This window comes from Ammospiza nelsoni, chromosome 20, assembly GCF_027579445.1.
Source record: "Ammospiza nelsoni isolate bAmmNel1 chromosome 20, bAmmNel1.pri, whole genome shotgun sequence".
Classification (NCBI taxonomy): Eukaryota; Metazoa; Chordata; class Aves; order Passeriformes; family Passerellidae; genus Ammospiza; species Ammospiza nelsoni.
The window spans coordinates 10771197-10789393 of record NC_080652.1 but is presented as its reverse complement, the minus strand read 5'-3'; the positions used below and the strand labels follow the sequence as shown (position 1 = coordinate 10789393).

Genomic DNA, 18197 nt, shown 5'->3' with positions numbered 1-18197 from the left:
ATGCCTTATAACAATGTTGGAGGTGGATTTGAAAGCTTCTCAGAGCTCTGGATATTTTATTACACTTGTAAGAACTACCTTTAGATAGTTTATATAAGTTAATATAGAAAATAAAAGCATATTTCAACCTTACAAGTCTGGACCCCTTCAAACATGAAATATGCTGTTTGGGTTTGGAAATCTGGTGAAGCTTTTATATTTAGAGGATTACAGAACTCCTTGAGGAACGTTATTTCACTGAATAGGAGTCAGCTCATTTTACGGGCTTCAGACTAAATCTGGTATCATGTGTTATGTTAATATGGGTTTGTGGGCTCATTAATGCGTGGATCATTGGCATAAGCATTCAGATTTATAAACAGTGCTGGACACGCTCTTGGTTATTTCTGTTATGCTAAATAATGAAACGCCTTTTACAGCAGAATCTGCGGAAGATTTAAAAGGAAATGTCTTTGTGAGTGTTTTAGTAAACACAAGTGCAAAGATAACATCTAAAAGAAAAGCCAGTAGTGCCCAGCATGGATTCTGTATTTAACACCTCTGGAGCACGACAGGGAGTCAGCGTGGAGCCCCAAAGCCAAGGCTGCTGCAGGAGGAAGCCGAGTTGGGGATGAACTGAGGCACTCACAAACAGCTCAGGAAAATCAGGCTGCTCTGGGCAACACCCAAGGCTGAGAACATTCTACTCATCTGTAGGATTTTGGAGATACGGATGAGGCCTGGGCAAGCTTTCGTTGGGAGCTGGAGGATGGGAAGAAGGTCTTGAAAGTTAATTTGAATATTTGAACCATCAGCTTATATTTTATGAGGTGTCATTCATACTTTCTGAACACAATTAGTTATGGTCACTTCTAGAGGATCTGCCCACTCTGTCAATAATATTCCTACAGTGTTTCTTGCACAGTGTGAATGAGGTACACAGAGCTACCCCATGGAGATTTCCAGTATGGCATTTGGAAAAGGAAGATTTGCTAGTTATTGGCTCTTTCTGTTAAATTAATCAATATGGATATTTATGGAGTCAGTCGTGTTCTCCTGCAAATCGGGTTAACTAGGGATTTCCTGCTGTTCTGCTTTCCCCCGAAATTGTGGCTCCTGCCTGTTTTCTATGTCAGGTATCTCACTAAACTCGGGGTTTGTGCGTGGCGTGGCCGCAGCCTCTAAAAGAACCAGCTGAATTCCTTTCCAGAACCAGCACCCGGGTATTTGGGTTTGTCTTGCTCTGCGTTGTGAGATCTGTGTCAGAACCTCAGCGTGTCCGGTTCTGTCTGCGGCGCCAAAGGCCGTGAGGGAATCCTGAGGGGCCATGAGGGGCCGTGAGGGAATCCTGAGGGGCTGTGAGGGAATCCTCAGGGGCCGTGAGGGAATCCTCAGGGGCGGTGAGGGGCCGTTAGGGGCTGTGAGGACGCCGTGAGGGGCCGTGAGGGAATCCTGAGGAGCGGCCGGCGCAGGACACAGCGGATCCTGGCCAGGGCCGAGGTCTCAGCAAACAACTCAAAAAATGTGTAAGAACAAGAAAAAAGCCCCAGATCACAGAGAGAAAAGTGTGAGGTGTAACGAAAGGTGGGAGAAGCTGTCGGGATTGACATCAGAGGAGGAGGGGCGGGGCTGGGGCGGGGAGTTGGGCCGGTGAAAGGCGGCGGCAGGGGATGGTGTTTAAGTTTCTTTGTTTCTCATTATCTGACTGTAACTGCCAGTACATTAAATGAATTTTTCACACTGGAGCCTGTTGCTCATGGGTACACATCTCCTTGAGCCCCCGAGCCTGCTGTGCGTGTTTGCCCCGAGTGCTGCTGAGGGGCAGCGGGAGGGCGGCTGGGCCGGGAGCCTGCTGAGGGTGCCCTCACGGCCAGGAACGCAGCCCTGGCGGGGTCACTGCCCGTTCGGGCTCTGAAATGTGAGGGAATGTAACCTTAGAAACCCCTTGTATTTGTGGCGAATAGATTCTTCAGACCTTCAGGATTTGTTCCTACCTTGGTGGTGATGGATGGCCTGATAGTGTGGAGCAGTTTCTCTTACTAATCTGATGTTTGAATTAATTTAGTTGCAATTATTTCATGGATTCTAATCAAGAGTGACACAGTTTCATAGACTACCTTTAAAAGAGAACTCAACAGCATGTTAACAGTCGATTTTAAGTAGGAGGGCAGGTTCAGTGAAGCTTTTAGTATCCTATTGGCTTCTGAATAGAATCCAAACAAATCTTTGAGAAGCAAAACAGCTTGAAAAGTAATGCTCTTAGAAATGAAAAATTCATCTCTGAATTCACAATGTCACCTTTTGTCATAACTGCCGCTGTGCTTAGCACATTTTTCACTTAGCTGTGCCCCAATGTGTTGCTCTTTGTTTGTGATATGAGAGTGATCTAGACCTGCTGTGTGATTTCAGGTTTCTGCACTGAAGAACAGATTGAAGAAAGTCTCTACAACCACTGGAGATGGTGTTGCAAGAGCGTTTCTAAAAGCACAAGCAGCTTTCTTTGGGAGCTACAGAAACGCCCTGAAAATTGAACCTGTAAGTAGGCAATTAGTTGGAATAAAATGTAAATGTGCAGCTGTGGTGCAGAAAAAACCTAACAATTCAAAGTGTAGCATAACCTGCTCTTTCTAAGGTGGCTCTTTGGCTGACTAGTACTGAAAACAGTGTTCAAGTCTCCAAAATGAAAGACATACAACAAGCATGATCCATCACACAGGGAAGAACCTTCACATGGAAATGTATGGGTCTTGCTTGGTTTTGAAACCAGTCGAAATTGAGGAGAGATGATAATAAAGAATCAATTAATGGTCATAAGAGGTTAGTGCAGAGCTGACCATTCCCTCCTCTGCAAAACCCATCTCTTCATTGTATTTTTGTGTTAAAAGGTGGTGTATTTGGCATTCTCCTGCTCTTTGAAGATTAATGAAAAGGTCTGGCCTGCAGACGTGTGATAAATTTAATTTTAACCATGATGTTAAATGGTTAATTGGCCAAGAGTTGGACTATGGGTATAGTGTTTCTGGAGGATTTCATAGCTAAAGTCTCTCCAGTACTGTAGTTTGTCTTGTTATTTTTAAAGCCAGGAGGAAAACACAGCTCAGCCTGACTTTTAAACAGCCCAGTTATTACCATCAAATAAGAATAATTTCAGCAGTTCATATTCAGGTTTCAAAAATTACTTTTCAAGTCAGCACAAGTCCTTCCATGTCTTACTGGGGGAATCTGTGCGTGTGGAAAAAATAAATTTTATTGACTTGTGTGTGTGTCTGGGTGTAAGAACTGGGCTTTTAAAGCAGCTCAGGTGAAATCCTGGAGGTATTTAAAATGGGGACCGTATAAATGACAAAGATGGAAGCAGCGAGGCGCTCTGGCTGTGAGCCTCCTTTATCCCTGCTGGGGAGACACTGACTCCCCTCCATCCCTGCAGGCTTCCTTGTTCTCCAGTGCTCCTCCCTGTAGTTGCCAGGCAACTCTGGGAATATTGGTGTATGCTTTGCCTTGATGTGTGTGTGAGATTAACTAGTTAAGGGATTTATGAAGGAAAATAAAAATTTAAATTGCTGTTCTGGAAATACCATCTGGTATTTTGAAGGCTAAATGTTAAAGATGAACATTTGAAATGAGTTGACAGTGGCACACCCCTAGAAAGTGCAACTTTGAGGGACAGCTAACCTGAGGAAGTAGCAGAAATAGTTTAGTTTGCTTCTCATTCCATCAAAGAAAACTTATAAATATAGCTGCACAAATATGTCATAAAATTGACTTTAATAATCAGAAAGTGGAAAATTTCAGGGCTTTCTTTCCTAAGGCTTTTTGTAAATCAACAATTTGATTTGTGATTATACCTTTCAGTATTAAGATTTAGATAAAGCAATTTTGCAGGTGTTTCATGTTCATGTATCACCTTCACATGGAGTAAGTACAGGGCATAAGTAATACCAAACATGAGATGGTTCTTTGCATTTCATGTCCTATAACCCCAGAAACCTGACTGTTCTTTAAAATCATCAATAATTAGAAAATACATTCAAAGAAGTACATACAGAATACATTTTCCGCCTTTCATAGTTTCTGTCTCATAAGACAATTTAATTTCATAGACTGTCTCATTGGTATGAGCTGACTTTCTGGGATAAATGGTGTGAATCTATTTTTCATTATTCTGTGTAGGCCCAGAATGTGTCACTGAGCAGGCTCTACATTCCCATTATTATACTTTAGCACAGTCAGAGCTCTTATTCTGTTCAGAGGCTTTTACTTTAGAGATACAAGGCTGTGTAATGTACATATAAACAGAACACTGGCAGTGAGTTTCTGTTTCCATGAACTTTCTGAGGCCTTTGGTAACTAGAAATTGCATGAAAAAACATATCCAGGTATACAGTTGGCAAGCATAGTAATAATGGTACTATTTACTTGACAAAACAACTGCTGCAGTGCTGTTTCCTACAGTGTTTCCTGTAGCTGCTCTAAGCCAGTTTTAAATGCAGAGGAGTATCTGCTGCTTACAGCCCACAAAGCTCTGGTGCTATCAGGTCCAGTCAAACTCAGCAGCAGCTGGGTGTTCACTGGGCTCTACTGAGGCAGATTATCCTGATGCATGTGCCTTAAAGTCTGCCAGTGACACCAGTGTGAGCATTTTGTTCACGTGAATGACCTTTCTCAAATTCCCAATTTTTTTGTTATTTGCAGAGGGAATGTTTTTATCTCTGCTAAATACTGAATTCGCACGAGTAGTCATGTTCAGCAGAACAATCTGTGAGTACGAGGTGTGTGTAAGGGTGGGACAATCTGTGAGTACGAGGCGTGTGTAAGGGTGCTTGGTAGGACTGAGCAGTTGGGGATGTTTGGGAAGCCAGGCTCAGATTTTCGGGACGGGAGCCGTGGCCGTGCTCTTTCTTCTGCTGACACCTAGCGGTTCCAGGCGCTCCGGTCGGACTCTGGCAGTGTTGGTGAAGAGCAGCCCCCACCTGTGGGTCGGGGTAAGCTCGGCCGGGCTGGCCCAGAGCAGCGGGGTGGGTGTGACCCAGCAGGATGTGGGGGCTGCCGGGCGGTGCTGCTGCTGCAGCCTCAGCCCTGTGGGGTTTGTCCCCATCTCGCGTGGCAGCTGCCCTCCAGGCTCTGCTGGGATGTACAGGCATCCCACATGACAGAGTTCTGCCTGTTCTCTGGCACTGCAGTGCTTCTGACAGGGCTGGTACCTGTAGGAAAGCACTGGATTGCATCGTGTTACCGTGTTGTAAGTACTCCTCCGTGAGCTACACCTTTCACATGGAGCTGGGAGCATGACTACTGATACCTCTTGCATGCAGTGGGAACTGCTGAGGATAAGTGACTCTCTGCAGTGAAGCATCAATTAATTCTCTTTGTCTTCATGGTTAATTATTTAGTTTTATTCAGGTTTATTTGCCTGAGCAACCATTAGTTGTAAACTGGATAATTTCTGGTTATTTGCATTGTTCTGAATTGATTTGGTTTAAATTTAACCTAAATATTCCTTGGATGCCTCCACTTAAGAGTAAGCAGGAAATCAGAGGCAGAGTCAATGTGCCTTTCTATTTCCACGCTTTTTGTGTGCTTCCATTGCTGAAATTACTTTCTAATTTGTGAACTGCTGATCTTAATACGAAACTACTTATTGAAACTCACAGATGTTTTATATACTCCAGTTTTCACACTGCTTTAGCTGAACTACACTGGTGGAGGAATGTGTGTTATATGCACATTGCTGTCTAGGTTCTGTTGTCTTGTCAAAGCCTGATAATTTATATTTGGATTTTAAATGGAGAAGACAACGTACTACCAATTTTCATAATTCTAATTTTGATATGAATTTTCTCAAAATACGATGCAATTTGAGCAATGGTGGGGGAAGAAACCATTATGAATAGGAGGAAATAAGTTTTTTTCTTTTTCAACATAACACTTAATTCAACTTAAGGAGATAATTAGTGCATTAATAATTTTACAGGAATCTCTGGAACAGACACAATAAATGCCTTCAGCAGTTCCAGATTCATGAGATCACAGTCAGAAAAGTATATGATATTGGGTGCAGAGTAAAAAAGCAAATGCCAGATGAGTCAAAAAGGAAATTTTGTTGGAATGTGTGTGCAGTAATATAAAGCAAGTGCATGCTACGTACTGGTGCATAATTCATTTTGCAAAGGCTTTGTAGCATTCAGTGCTTTATCTACTATGAAGTATGATTGTTGCCATGGTGAATTATTTTTTTAAGTTATTCAGTGGAAGAGTAAATAGTCATTTCCAGCTCCCAGTAATTGCCACATCCCAGTTCCTTCCTCTCCATGGCCATCTTCTGCCTAGCTTCTTTCCCTTGCATGTATATTTTAAAGGCACACACTGCATGCACAGTAATACTTCCCTGTCACCAGAGCTGTCTCCACAGTTCAGAGCTTTACGTGTTTGTCCATCTGTAGAAAACACGAAGGAGGATGATCCCCAATGTTTATATAACTTGTGCACAGACCTGTTCAAATGAGCCCCAAGCTGTAGGGGAAACAGTGAGCAGAAGCTAGTTAAATAGAACTTTTTGTTTTACTTGCAGTTTTGCTGTGTTCTGTTTGAAGTCAGTGCTGATGTATAGCACCAGGAATTTTCTCCTACCCATCTTTACTCTTTTCCTGTTCAAGTGGTTGAGCTCTCAAATCCATCCCTGTAGAGACAGTCTAGGAATGCCTAAATGACAGTAATTTCTAAGTGTCATCCTGGTGACTTTACTGACAGGAGTAAACAACGAGAATGGCACTGACAGTGTGTAAAATCTGATTTTTTTGTGATAAAAATGGACATAAATTGAGTTTCTGTATATCCTGGAACTGAAATTTAAGGCTTTTTTCTTCCTACTCTGAAGATTCTGTGTTTTGTGACATTTTAAAGACCCAAGGTTTCAGCAACCTCCCTTAGAAGCCACCTGTAACTATTGCTATGTTTTACCATCTATGGGAAGTGCTGAATTCACAGTCACTGACTGGAAAAGATTTAGTGGGGAAACACAGTTTTGTTTGTTTTCTGTGTGATGTTTGTTTTCATTTCAATTCTGTTGCTGTTCCTCTCAAAGCCTTACTGTTGCTATAGACAAATTTCTGCTTTTGCTGTTTTAAACCTTAAAAATGGCTGTTTTTCTAACAAACAGTTACTGTTCTTCAAAATGGCATTTATTATTCTACATCTAAGTCTGTTGAGATATACATATGTTAATGAACCTGAAAAGACATTTTCTTTAATCTCTTCCAGCAGTCTGGTATGTAGTAAATAGAATTGTTTTGTAATTTCCAAACTGTTATAAGATCCTCTGTTATCTAATTCCGTATGCCACGCTACAGGGAGGGGGAACCCAGGATTCTGAGGGGAAGGTAATACAAAGTGATATTTGAGAAAGTTAACATCACCCTCTGCTGACTGTGGTGTTTGTGCCCAGAAAGGTGCATGCAAACCTCCCTGTCCATCATACATGTTAAGTAAAACTCCAGCAAAACTCAAATCAAAGCAAAAATAGCAAACGCCCCCCCTAAAATCCATCATGGGAATGGTTTTGGGTGTAGGAACTTTGCCCACAGGGATGGGGTGCTCTGCATCTCACTATGCAGTAATAGCAGAAATGTGAATTTCCTTTGAGTGTGCAGAATGATGATGTGCATAGGTCTGCTTTGAGATTATTAATGTTTACCTGCTTCATGCTGATGTTTCGGGGTTTGTGGTCACTTAGTCTGTGGAACCATGGAGCAGTCTGAGAACTGTCTTTGGCTGTGTTGTCTGAGTAACTTTGCAGCCCCCATGCAAGCTGTGCGTTCAGCCGTCAGCCTGGATCGGGTCACTCTGCCTCTTCTGGTGCTGCTGCAGAAATAAAAGGAGCTTTGTTCCAAAGCCTCTCAATCTCCCTGTTCCAGGGCAGGCTGTGCAGCGAGCAGCAGTCTGTGCTCTGTCAGCTTTGCTGTGCGAGGATTTGGATATTCACTTGCTTGCCTGTGCCTCTCACACCTGATTCTGGGTTTGTGCTATTTGATGCACTTGTTTTTGCTTCTTCTCAATTTGTTTCAAGCCTTTGGTTGTTTGTTTTAGGCTGGCTGTTGCCTGTGTTTTCACTGTGTTGTCTCCTGATACTTCAGTTCTAATTGTGAGTGCACAGCCTCGTGCAAATGCCTCCGTGCAGGAGAACTTGGAGATATTTCCTGAACTAATAAAGCGCAGGGGACTTGGAGGGGAGCAAGGAGGCACATAAACAAACACCAAGCAGAAAATAACATCACCCTTGAATTCAGCTTCTGTGTGAGGCACTCAGTGACTCTGTGTTTTTTTAAATGAGTGTTGTATCTGGTATTAGGGGGAAAAAACCACCAACACACACAAACCCATGAAAAAGCCCACCCCAAGGACCTTTTAGGCAGGTGGCAAGGAGTGAACATTCTCAGCAGTGTGAGCAGCTGTACAGATGATGGTGGAAAAGATTTTGGTATTTGGATTTGTGAAGTAGCCTTCAGTGGCAGATAAAGTTGATGAAATTATGATAAAAAATAAAATATTTAATTGGGTTAGAAACAAAATAGAGAAGCCACGCCACTCTGGGCTTTCACAGTGTATATTGTGTATGAATGGGAGTGTGCACTTTGTCCTGGTGTGGTACCAAGGGAGGCAATAAATCCCTTTAGTTGTAAGCATTTGCATAGCTGGGTGAGAGCTCATACAGTGACACCTGGAATGCAGTGGGGCTGGAGGCAGAAGGAGCCATTTGCTCCTGAGCCAGGGCTGACAGTGGAGTGTGGGAGATTCTGACACTGCCCTGGGGCTCAGGGAACCTCGTGTGTGCCCTGGGAAACACTGAGGGGACCAAGGCCCCTTTCTGCTTTGGCTCTTGCATGCCCTCAGAGAGATGGGCAACTGCTCTTCACATGGAGCGTTGATTCTGCTCTGGGAAGGCATTAGTGACAGACAAATTCTGGCTCGTGGCCAAAATGCTGTATAGGCAAAACTTAGTCTCACATTGAGGACCACTTTTTTTTCTTCCTTATTCTATTTTGGGGAACAGAAAAATGTAAACTCTGCAGAGGGCTGATAAGTACATTGTTCTTTAAAACACACGCTACTGCAGTCTGGTAAAACATCAAATGAAAACATTCTGTCCTTTCTTATCTTTTTCTAATTTAATTCATTGTTTTCTGAGACTTTCATTCAGTGAGTAGCAGCTCTGGCAATGACAGATATTCTATTGTGACTGAAATATGCATTTTGTAAGTCATAACTTTACTTGGTGTTTAAATAAACTGTGTATGTACAGCGTGCAAGATTTATGCAGAGCACAGCTGGAGGTATTCTGCTCAGAATTCCTATGGTATAAAATATCTCTTTCAAGTTTGAAAATGTGTTGTGAAGTAGCTACCATTATGATAATTGGAAGTTCAGCTTCTCTGTCTTGCTCTATTATTTTTTTGAATACAATTAACACATCACACACATTTCACCTGGTCTCTCCTCATTTACCTCTGACACTTCCTTGATATTTATTTAGACACATGTGGTGTCTTTGCTTTGAACTCAATAGTTGGTATATTCACTAGGTTTTTTTTTTTTAATAAACATTTTTCTCATTTAGAGATACACAATTAGTTTACACTGTTAGAGAAAGGTATACATATTGATGTCAATTTGAATCTTTTACTTATTTGTTGGATGATCAGGACATGAATTGTATAAAGATTGTAGAGAAAACTGTGATTACTCTCAAATCAAAATACCTGCTGTGAAGTTGCAGAAGCAGCTCATTTATTATAGTTCTCATGAGAAAACAGTACAGAGCAGGTATGCACAAAGCTGTCTAGAGAAGAAATTTAAAAATATACATGAGTAATACTTTTAAGTTAGAATTGCTATATTTTCTTCAGGTAGCATAAAGGTGAAGCACAAATCTCAGTGTTTAGTTTGAAATAAACTTTATTCTTCCAGAGTCAGTAGCAATGCTTTTGTTTCTGATGACAAAACAAAGACTCAAGTTTTGGTTTTAAAATATAATAGAATTCTTGAACTGGAATTAATAACGTACTGTTGACATAGTTTTTTACTAAAATAATGTATGTGGTGTGCTATGTTATGTGATATGTATAAAACTGTCAGCAACATAACACCAGTGGCCTCCAGAAGACAATTACAAATTATATCAGGTTTGTAATTCTGAAAGGGGAAAAAAAGGAATCTGACTCATCACATTTCAGCGATCCAGGGGAAAATAGTATGAAAATATCATTAGATGTATTTCATTTGTGGAAATTAGGCTTGGAATTTTCTTTATTTCTTCTTTTTTAAATTTCATTTCGGTTTTAGGAACACTTCTAGTGCTTGGAATTTTAATAAGGAGTAAGTCCAAAATCCATCCTAAGCTTGATCTTCACAATAACACAGGACATTTTTCTGGATTATTTAAAAAATTTTGGCTGCACTTTGGAGCGAACTGGGGCTGTGATTTTGCAGAGTTCTGTTCACTGTCCTTTCCTTTGATAGCTGTTTCCATGGGATTTTCAGTAACTGTATTACTGGAGATGCCTGAGATCTGTAAATCAGTTTATTACACGGAAAAGGTATCATCTATCAACTAAGAATTAATTTGCTTTGTCTTAAAATTGAAGTGATCAACTAAGTTTTTCAGATCGAAGGCTTCTGTATGAAAGTTGAGAGGATGCTCCCCACAGGGAGTGTTTTGTTGGCTTGGTCAGGGCAGTCAGGGCCTGGCTCAGCCTCGCGGTGCCTCTGCTGCGAGCCCGGTGCAGAAGCCGTGGGACAGGCAGTGCACAGCACATCCACACCCAGGAGTGCTCAGGGAAATCAGGGGCTGCTTTAAGGTACCTTGCACTTGGACTTCAGCTTTCAAAATGCACATTTAAAATTATCTCTAGAAAATACTCCTTGGAAGAGTATATCTATAGATAATTTTTTCTAATTTTTTTTTTTTTAATGAAATCATTCTGTAGTAAAATATTTCAAGTCCTGGCTAAGCTGTAAAGCTTAGGGCTGATAAACAAAGCATCTGAAGCCAAATGGCCCCTTAGCTAACCCCAATTAAAATAAAGATTTCATTGCGCTCTGTCCTGACAGAGAGGGAACATATTGTTGCCTTTAAGGGAGTTTGGTTTAGTTAATGAAAGAATTTATTTCATTTTTTCAAATACAGAACCTAATTAAATAAGTTTCAACTTGACTTGTAGTGGAGGACATTTTAACTCCTTAAAGGTTACTCTTGTGTCCAAGTATAGCTGTCTTTTGAATAATTCCTGATGCGGTATTTAGCTTAGTGATTTATATAATAAGAAATTTTATAATGGAGCTCATGTAACTGTTTGCCTGTTCAGTGTATATCATAAATACATGTTGTTGATTCCTAAAGTGTTGAAGTTGTTATCGACATTACATTATTTTGATGTATTACATTAATTTGGAATCAAGTGTTACTCAGAGCTAGCAGCTAATACAGGATTCTTGAAAGTACCGTGGAAATGAAGGTGCCAAGAGTTTGTTTTGAGTGCCTTTTAAAAGCTGTAGATTATATATGTACTTTGCTTATTTCTGGTGCTCAGTGAAAAGAAAAATATGTGAAAGAATTATTTAGGTGAAGCTCTCCAAGCAGTAGTTAAAGTCTGTATGTCCAGAACATTTTTTCTTAGAGAGGATTAATGGTGAAAATGAAAGCAATTTGTGAGGATTATATGTGTGATTAGTTTGTCTTTCCTTAGGATCTGTCTGTACTTGTATGGATAAAGCTCATGCCCCCATTTGGCAACCAATGATTTATTACATATTCTCAACATAGTCTCAAGAATATATAAAAAATAAAAAATATTTCTATCTAAAATTGCTTTCTTATTACACATGAGAATATTTTACTTGAAAGCAGTCAGGAATGGGAATGCTGTTGCTTACCTGGATTTCCTGCCTACAACTGGAGGCGTGTTGAATGGTTGCTGTGTAGCTGGCCATAAAACCAGAGGAGGTCCAGGCTGTGCTGAGGGACAGGGATGGTGCTGCTTGGCTCTGCTGTTTGCACTTGGTCACAGGAGTACTTGGAACTAACAGCATTTACACAAAGGGAGAGGGCTTGTAAATTATTTGTTACTGAAATTGAGGCTAACCAAAGGAGTTCATGCTTAAAGGAACTTTTTTGGTTGTAACAAGTATGCCAATATTTTCCCCAAATGTATCTCTTGAACTCTAAACACGTTTTGTTCTGGAGCGGTGGCGTAGGGAGGACTGCTTGATTTAAGAACATCCATATGTGCCCCCTCATTTGGGGATTTAAGCTAACGTTGGACTGTGTGTTGTCTTCCAAATGTCACTCACTCACGGGACCTCCTTTACATGTTCAATGAATTGCAGTTCAGCTCTCTTACAATGAGTTTTCAGGGTGAGCAGTGAAGCTGTCTCCAGTAAAGGACAATTGATTTCCCTGAGTCAGGGTCATTCCCAAAGCTCTCGACAGTTTCTGCTTCAGGTCTGTGGGATTGTTGCCTTAAACTATGGAGGTAAATGATATAAAAAGAATTCCTGTCTCTGAGAGGAAATTAATAGGTTTTTTAATGGATAAGTAACAAAATATTAAATTGTTTAGGAGGGGCTTGCAGGAGCTTTTTAGTTGAAAAAGAGTGTTCTTCGGTGTGGGTGTGCACATGAATGAAATTAAGGGTTAGGTGGTATTGGAGTCCTAAAAATCTCTGAGGTAGCTGAAATGCAGTGCTGTTCTTCTCTCTTCTGTGAATTTCTGTAGATCATTATAATTACGCTGTGTTTCAGAAATCTCAATAGTTGCCAAATGTAACCAAAAATAAAGCATCACATCCAGCCGGAGTTCGAGATATCCTCACTCTGCCCTAAAGCCATGTTTCCAGCCATTATCTTGTCATAGCTTATTGGGCTCAATTTTAATTAAATGTTAATAGCAATTTTGCAGTCAGAACTGACATGAAAGTTTTCCGAAGATTATTATACCCACAGGATATCTTTATTATGTGTTTTTCTTGATTTTTTTTTTAATCTTGTCCAAGCCCTGTTCTTTGGAAAAGTCTTTGGTGATGGGGAACATGAAACAGAAAATGGTGCAATGTCTTGACTGACAGAGATCAGTTTACAGGGGCTTATCAACTTAATTTTGTATTCTTCAAGATCATCAAAAACTTACATGTTTGATAAGGGTCTTGGGGTTTATTTGATTTTCCTTGGTGTGGTGTATACACTGAGTGTTCTACATTTAGGTTTCAACATACAGATGCTTGAATCTTTAAATACAAAAAGGGCTTTTGCGATGGTGCAACCTGTAGTTCCTGTGCCTCTGCCTTTAAGGATGTTGTGTTCACAAATGGTAGGCACAGCTTATACTGTTGGATCTTGGATCACTGGTTCTTATTGCTGTATAGGAAGCCCTGCAGTATTAATTGGTTGTCAAATCCCTAAGAAATAACAGATTAATGTGCTTGATCACAGTGCCCTGTTTAGAAGCTGCAGTTTGCCCCCATCCCCAGCCTCTCCATGTAACACAATTACAGATGTGCATCCAGGACATTTAGTGGATTGCGTTTTCATTAATACAATTTGAGCAGACAATACCAAGTTGCTGTCGGGCCGTGCTGACAGCTAATTACTGAAATGAAGGGTGTGCATGGCTAAGGAACAGTGGAGCATGTCTCAGGAATTGGAAAGCAGCACAGAAATAGTGCCACATCTTGGAATCAGTCCTCTGGACAGTTTGCTGTCTCTGCAGACCAGCTTTGTCACATATCTGATCATGGTGGGAGTTAGACTTCAGGGAAACAAAGGTTGTTACTGTTGATGAAAATGCAATGTAGTTCTGGTTTGCCCTTCCCTCTGGTTAATTCAGACACTTGTACGTACTTACCCCTCGGCTGACCACACTTACCTCTTGCTTACAGACATCACTGCACGTTTTCCCCATAGGATGTCCAGTCTGCTTGTATGAATACCAGGGATACTGTCAGTCGATTTTGTAGCATTATTTATTGGGAAGGCTCTCACTGACAGTTTGAAGAAGGAAGATGAGGAGAGACTCCTCATTGTTTCTTCCAGTGCAAGAAACCTCCGGCAGTGGAGTGGGGTTTGTAACAGCAAAGGTTTAAAAGAAACAAGTGGTGTTCGATGTAGGATAGGCAGTAATCCTGCCAAGCACTTAGCAAGTGATACTGAGGAAGCTCGTCTTGGTTTGGGGCAAATTGGAGAGATACTTGGGAGAAGCCTTGGTTCAGATTTGTTTGATATGCAAACACCCCCTTCACCAAGTGCTTCTGGACCTGTCCAAAAACTCCTTGGGTGTTGTTCTAGAGCAGGGAAGCTGAAGCACAGATGTTCACTACTGGGCAAGGTGCTTAGCTCAGAATATTTGTAAAAACCTCTATTGCCTAATGGGATTTGATCCTTACAGTATATCTGCAGAATTATTAAATATAATGGGATGCTGGCTACAAAGCAATTTTATCACCCAATTCATTCATCTGACATCTGTATTGGCAGACAGGGTGCTAGTTATCGTTGGAGATATTTTTTCTGTTGATGCTCAGAGAACTCAGATTGCCAGTGTGGTTTATCCGTATCCTGATGGTAACGAGAGCCAATGGCACTTCTGAGCAACTTACATTATTTAGTCTGTGCATCTCCAGATCCACAGATAACATGGACATAACAAATACTCTATTTCTCATTGAGATGGAATTGAATATTACAAAACTTTTAATCAAATCTGCTGCTTAGTTGGAGGAAAAAAGGTATCAGTAGCAGGTTGCCAGTAAAGGGTCTGTTCTGCCTGATGAACTCAAAAATTCATGTTGAGGTGCTGCAATATTATGCTGGTTTTGCAATTCATTTTATGAAGCAAGTTCTAGATTGAGCTCTGCTTACATGTATTCTCTCTGCATGGAAATTGTGTCCTTTTTCTCATTTCAAATTAGGTTAGTACAATGAAATCTTTATTTAACATATTTATGAACAAGGCATTCATCCCTGTGGTATTGTAACTACCCTCAGTACTCTATGCAAAGAAATTACACAGAGAACTCACCTTCAGGAGATTATATGTGGTCACTCTTTTTCAAGCATTATTGCTTGAATAATTACAATTGCATCTTTGTTATTCTTACGTGTTGCTCTGTCAGCCTTTATTTTGTGCCCTTCCTTTCCAGAAGTTGTCGATGGCATTGATTTTTTTGGTTTTTTTTAATTCTGAAATATATCGCATTAAAGGCCTCATGCCAAGTCTGAATCTCATTGGATATTCATTGTTAGAAAATTGATGAGTGAAGACATGATATCAACTGTGCTGTCTGGCACATAGAGGGTTAAGGGAATTTTTGGTCTCACCAAAAAGTATTTGGTCAGGTACTCAGGTGCTGGAAATTTTCTTAGCAACATCAGTCACCTAGGAACATGATCATCTGCTGTTCTGGGGTAGAGATTACAGAGCTTAATGATTAGCTTCTATAAGCTGCAGCTGATGCCAGACTCTACCCCCTTTACACCTAATTAGCCTCATTAATGAGCTCTTCTGCTCTCCACAGAGAGGGCTTCCTCCTCAGAATAGGAGGTAAAAAATACTTCACCCAGGTAGATGTGCTGAAACCTTTAATTATTGCCCACACCTGCAAAGCGTTGTGTGTCTGACAGCAATATTGCTTACCCAAAACTGCTTATTTACAGTGACCACAGCACCACGCTTTAACTCTTTAGCACCAGCAGAACTGCTTTGAACCTTTGCCAGTATTTATAGAGGCTGGAAGGATAGGCAGTTGCAAATTTAATGCCTAATCAAGTTGGATGTGATTTGGGAGGGAAGCAGTTTGTATATGACGAAAATGTTTTTACAAGTTTCTGAGTGTTTTGCTGCATCCTAAAAAATGAGCTGAAATTGCCGCTACATGTCAAACACAGCAATAGCCGGACTAAGAGCACCGTTAGGTGATGAGCAACTTCTGTGTTTGAAGCAATGTAATTTAGTACTGCTAAAATAGAAACATGGAAAAATACACTTGTAGTGATCAATGGAGCAGGCAGTAACTGTGCTAATGAAGTGTTCAGGGTGATTCTGAGCCATAGCAATTCCTGGTCAATACCTAGTGGAGACTGGGGGAAATTTAGACCGCTGAACGTTGTTGGTTATTAGCGGTGCTGCTGAGGCAGCTTTGGAAGGTTTTGTGTGTGTGTTTGGGTGCCAGTGTTGTACCCGTGTCCACAGTCAGCCTTGGCTGTTCCTCAGGAACTCTTTCCTCAGCAGCCAGCATTCCTGAAGCTTCTGCAGGCAGTGCCTGCTGTGAGCATTCCCAACAGCCATGGTGCAGCTTCTCTCTGGCACTGGCAAGAATTGGCTTTGGGTTAGTTGCCTGGAATACTCTGCCTTGTGGAATATGAATATTGGGCTGCAGGATTCTCCAGGGCTGCAGGCAGCTGCACTCACGAGCTGGGCATGTTTCTGAGGGAGTTGAGGCAAGAAAAAAATGTTTTCCTGGAAAATTCATCTTCTAAAATGTGTAGAAGATGATGTGCCTCCTGCAAGGCATGGGCAGTGCCTGTGTGAATGAATGGGCTTTCCAGTCAAAGTGATGAGTTTTCATGGATTATAGTCAACTCTCTTTCCCTTGAAGATACTCTTAGCAGGCTGCTGAGCTAATGTGAAGGGAAGCCCTTGAGTTGAAAAAGGAATTTGGAACAAAAAATATGTATTCACGTAACTGAAAATTATTAACAGAAAATAGGGTCTCCAAGCTGTGAGGTCACAATGAGAGACATCATTATTAACAATTCTTTTATTGTTATTAAAAATTCTTTTGCATGTGTAGGGTAACATTTGTTTTACTTTATTAATAATTATAACAGCATCAAACTTCCCCAGCCAAGATGGAATCATGCACTGCATGAATCACAGAAATTCCTATGCGTTTTTCCAAGAATGCAGTTGGAAGTGAATGCCAAAATAAAGCATCAAAATGAATTATTTTTAAAATATTTGCATCATGTTTTGTCAGTTGTTGCAGCTTCGCATCACCGTTACATAAATGGGATGGAGGCACTGCATGCAGACTCTTCTGGTGGAAACGTTGGCACGTTCAGTTCTGTTTCCTTGGTGGAAGCCAGAGTTCCAGGGCAGATGAGGAGGACTTGTACAAGCTCTGGCTGATCTCTGAGGGCGTGTGGGTCTGGAGGGGAGCAGAGCCCGGCGGTCCCTGCCCATCTGCTGCCTGTCAGAGCCCACAGCCGTGCTGCTGGCCCCGTGCCCCGGGCAGCTCCGGGCGCTCCCGCCCGGTCTCCACGACAGCTCCGGGAGCCGCCGCACCACTGCTCCCAGCCAGATGCTTCCCTGCACATGGGCTCTAATTAGATGATGCTTTCCCCCTCACAAAGGAGTTGGAATTTTGCACGGTTTCCATGTCAGGAATGTGTTGCCATAGGATGGGAGTTGGGAGGAGGAGCCCTGTGGCCTCACGGGACGTGATTGCACTTGCTGCAGGTTGTGGTGTCCTGTGGGTTTGCAGGAATGCAGGACAGTTCATGGACAGAGCAAAACATGTGCAGAGAGCAGAGAAAGGAAAAGTCTGCTTCCTTTTTTGTCCTCACACTGGATGCAACTTGCTGTTTATGAGTGTACCATGGTGGAACTGAGGGACTGAGGCAGATTACAGATCTGGCACTAACTCCATGGAAGACTCAGCATTTCCAGGCTCTCAGAGGCGAGGTTTCTTTTTTTTAATTGTAGTTTCTTACTTTTTAAAGTCTTTAAATAAGAACTGCAAGCTGTGAGATGTTGTACAGGAGAGCCTGGGAAAATGAAATCTAACCTATAAAAATGATACTTTTTAATATGCTTGGATCCTGAGCCTTTTGTGAGATGGGTCTTCTAGTGACCAAGGAGCTCTGATGAAAGCGGTAGACGATCAGCAGCTTTGATGATTATACTGATGTGGTGTTTTCTGTGTCTTGCCTGCTCATGAGGTAAAATCTGTGCCTCTTTCTGACAATGGGTGAGAAAATGGTAAAAAGAGAGTGAAAAGTTCTCATTTGTATGAGGGAATCCCTCTCCCTGTATGAGGGAATGGAACCTTTTTCCAGTGTTCCTAATCCAGGGCCCCTGGTAACCTCTCTCAGGGGACAGGATCTGCTCTAAGGTGAGCCTTTTCTGGCTGTGTTTTTCCATGGCAGTAGTTGAGGCTTCCTCACTGAGTTGT

General features: G+C 41.5%; 1 protein-coding gene across 5 annotated transcripts in view; it reads left to right on the top strand.

Moving 5' to 3' along the window:
* Positions 1–18197, top strand: part of DENND1A (DENN domain containing 1A) — a 146916-nt gene that overhangs the window by 90871 nt on the left and 37848 nt on the right. For all 5 annotated transcript variants that reach the window (XM_059486570.1, XM_059486567.1, XM_059486569.1 and 2 more), the window contains exon 13: positions 2389–2514. In XM_059486570.1, the coding sequence (XP_059342553.1) occupies positions 2389–2514 (126 nt within the window). The remainder of the gene's footprint in view (positions 1–2388; positions 2515–18197) is intronic.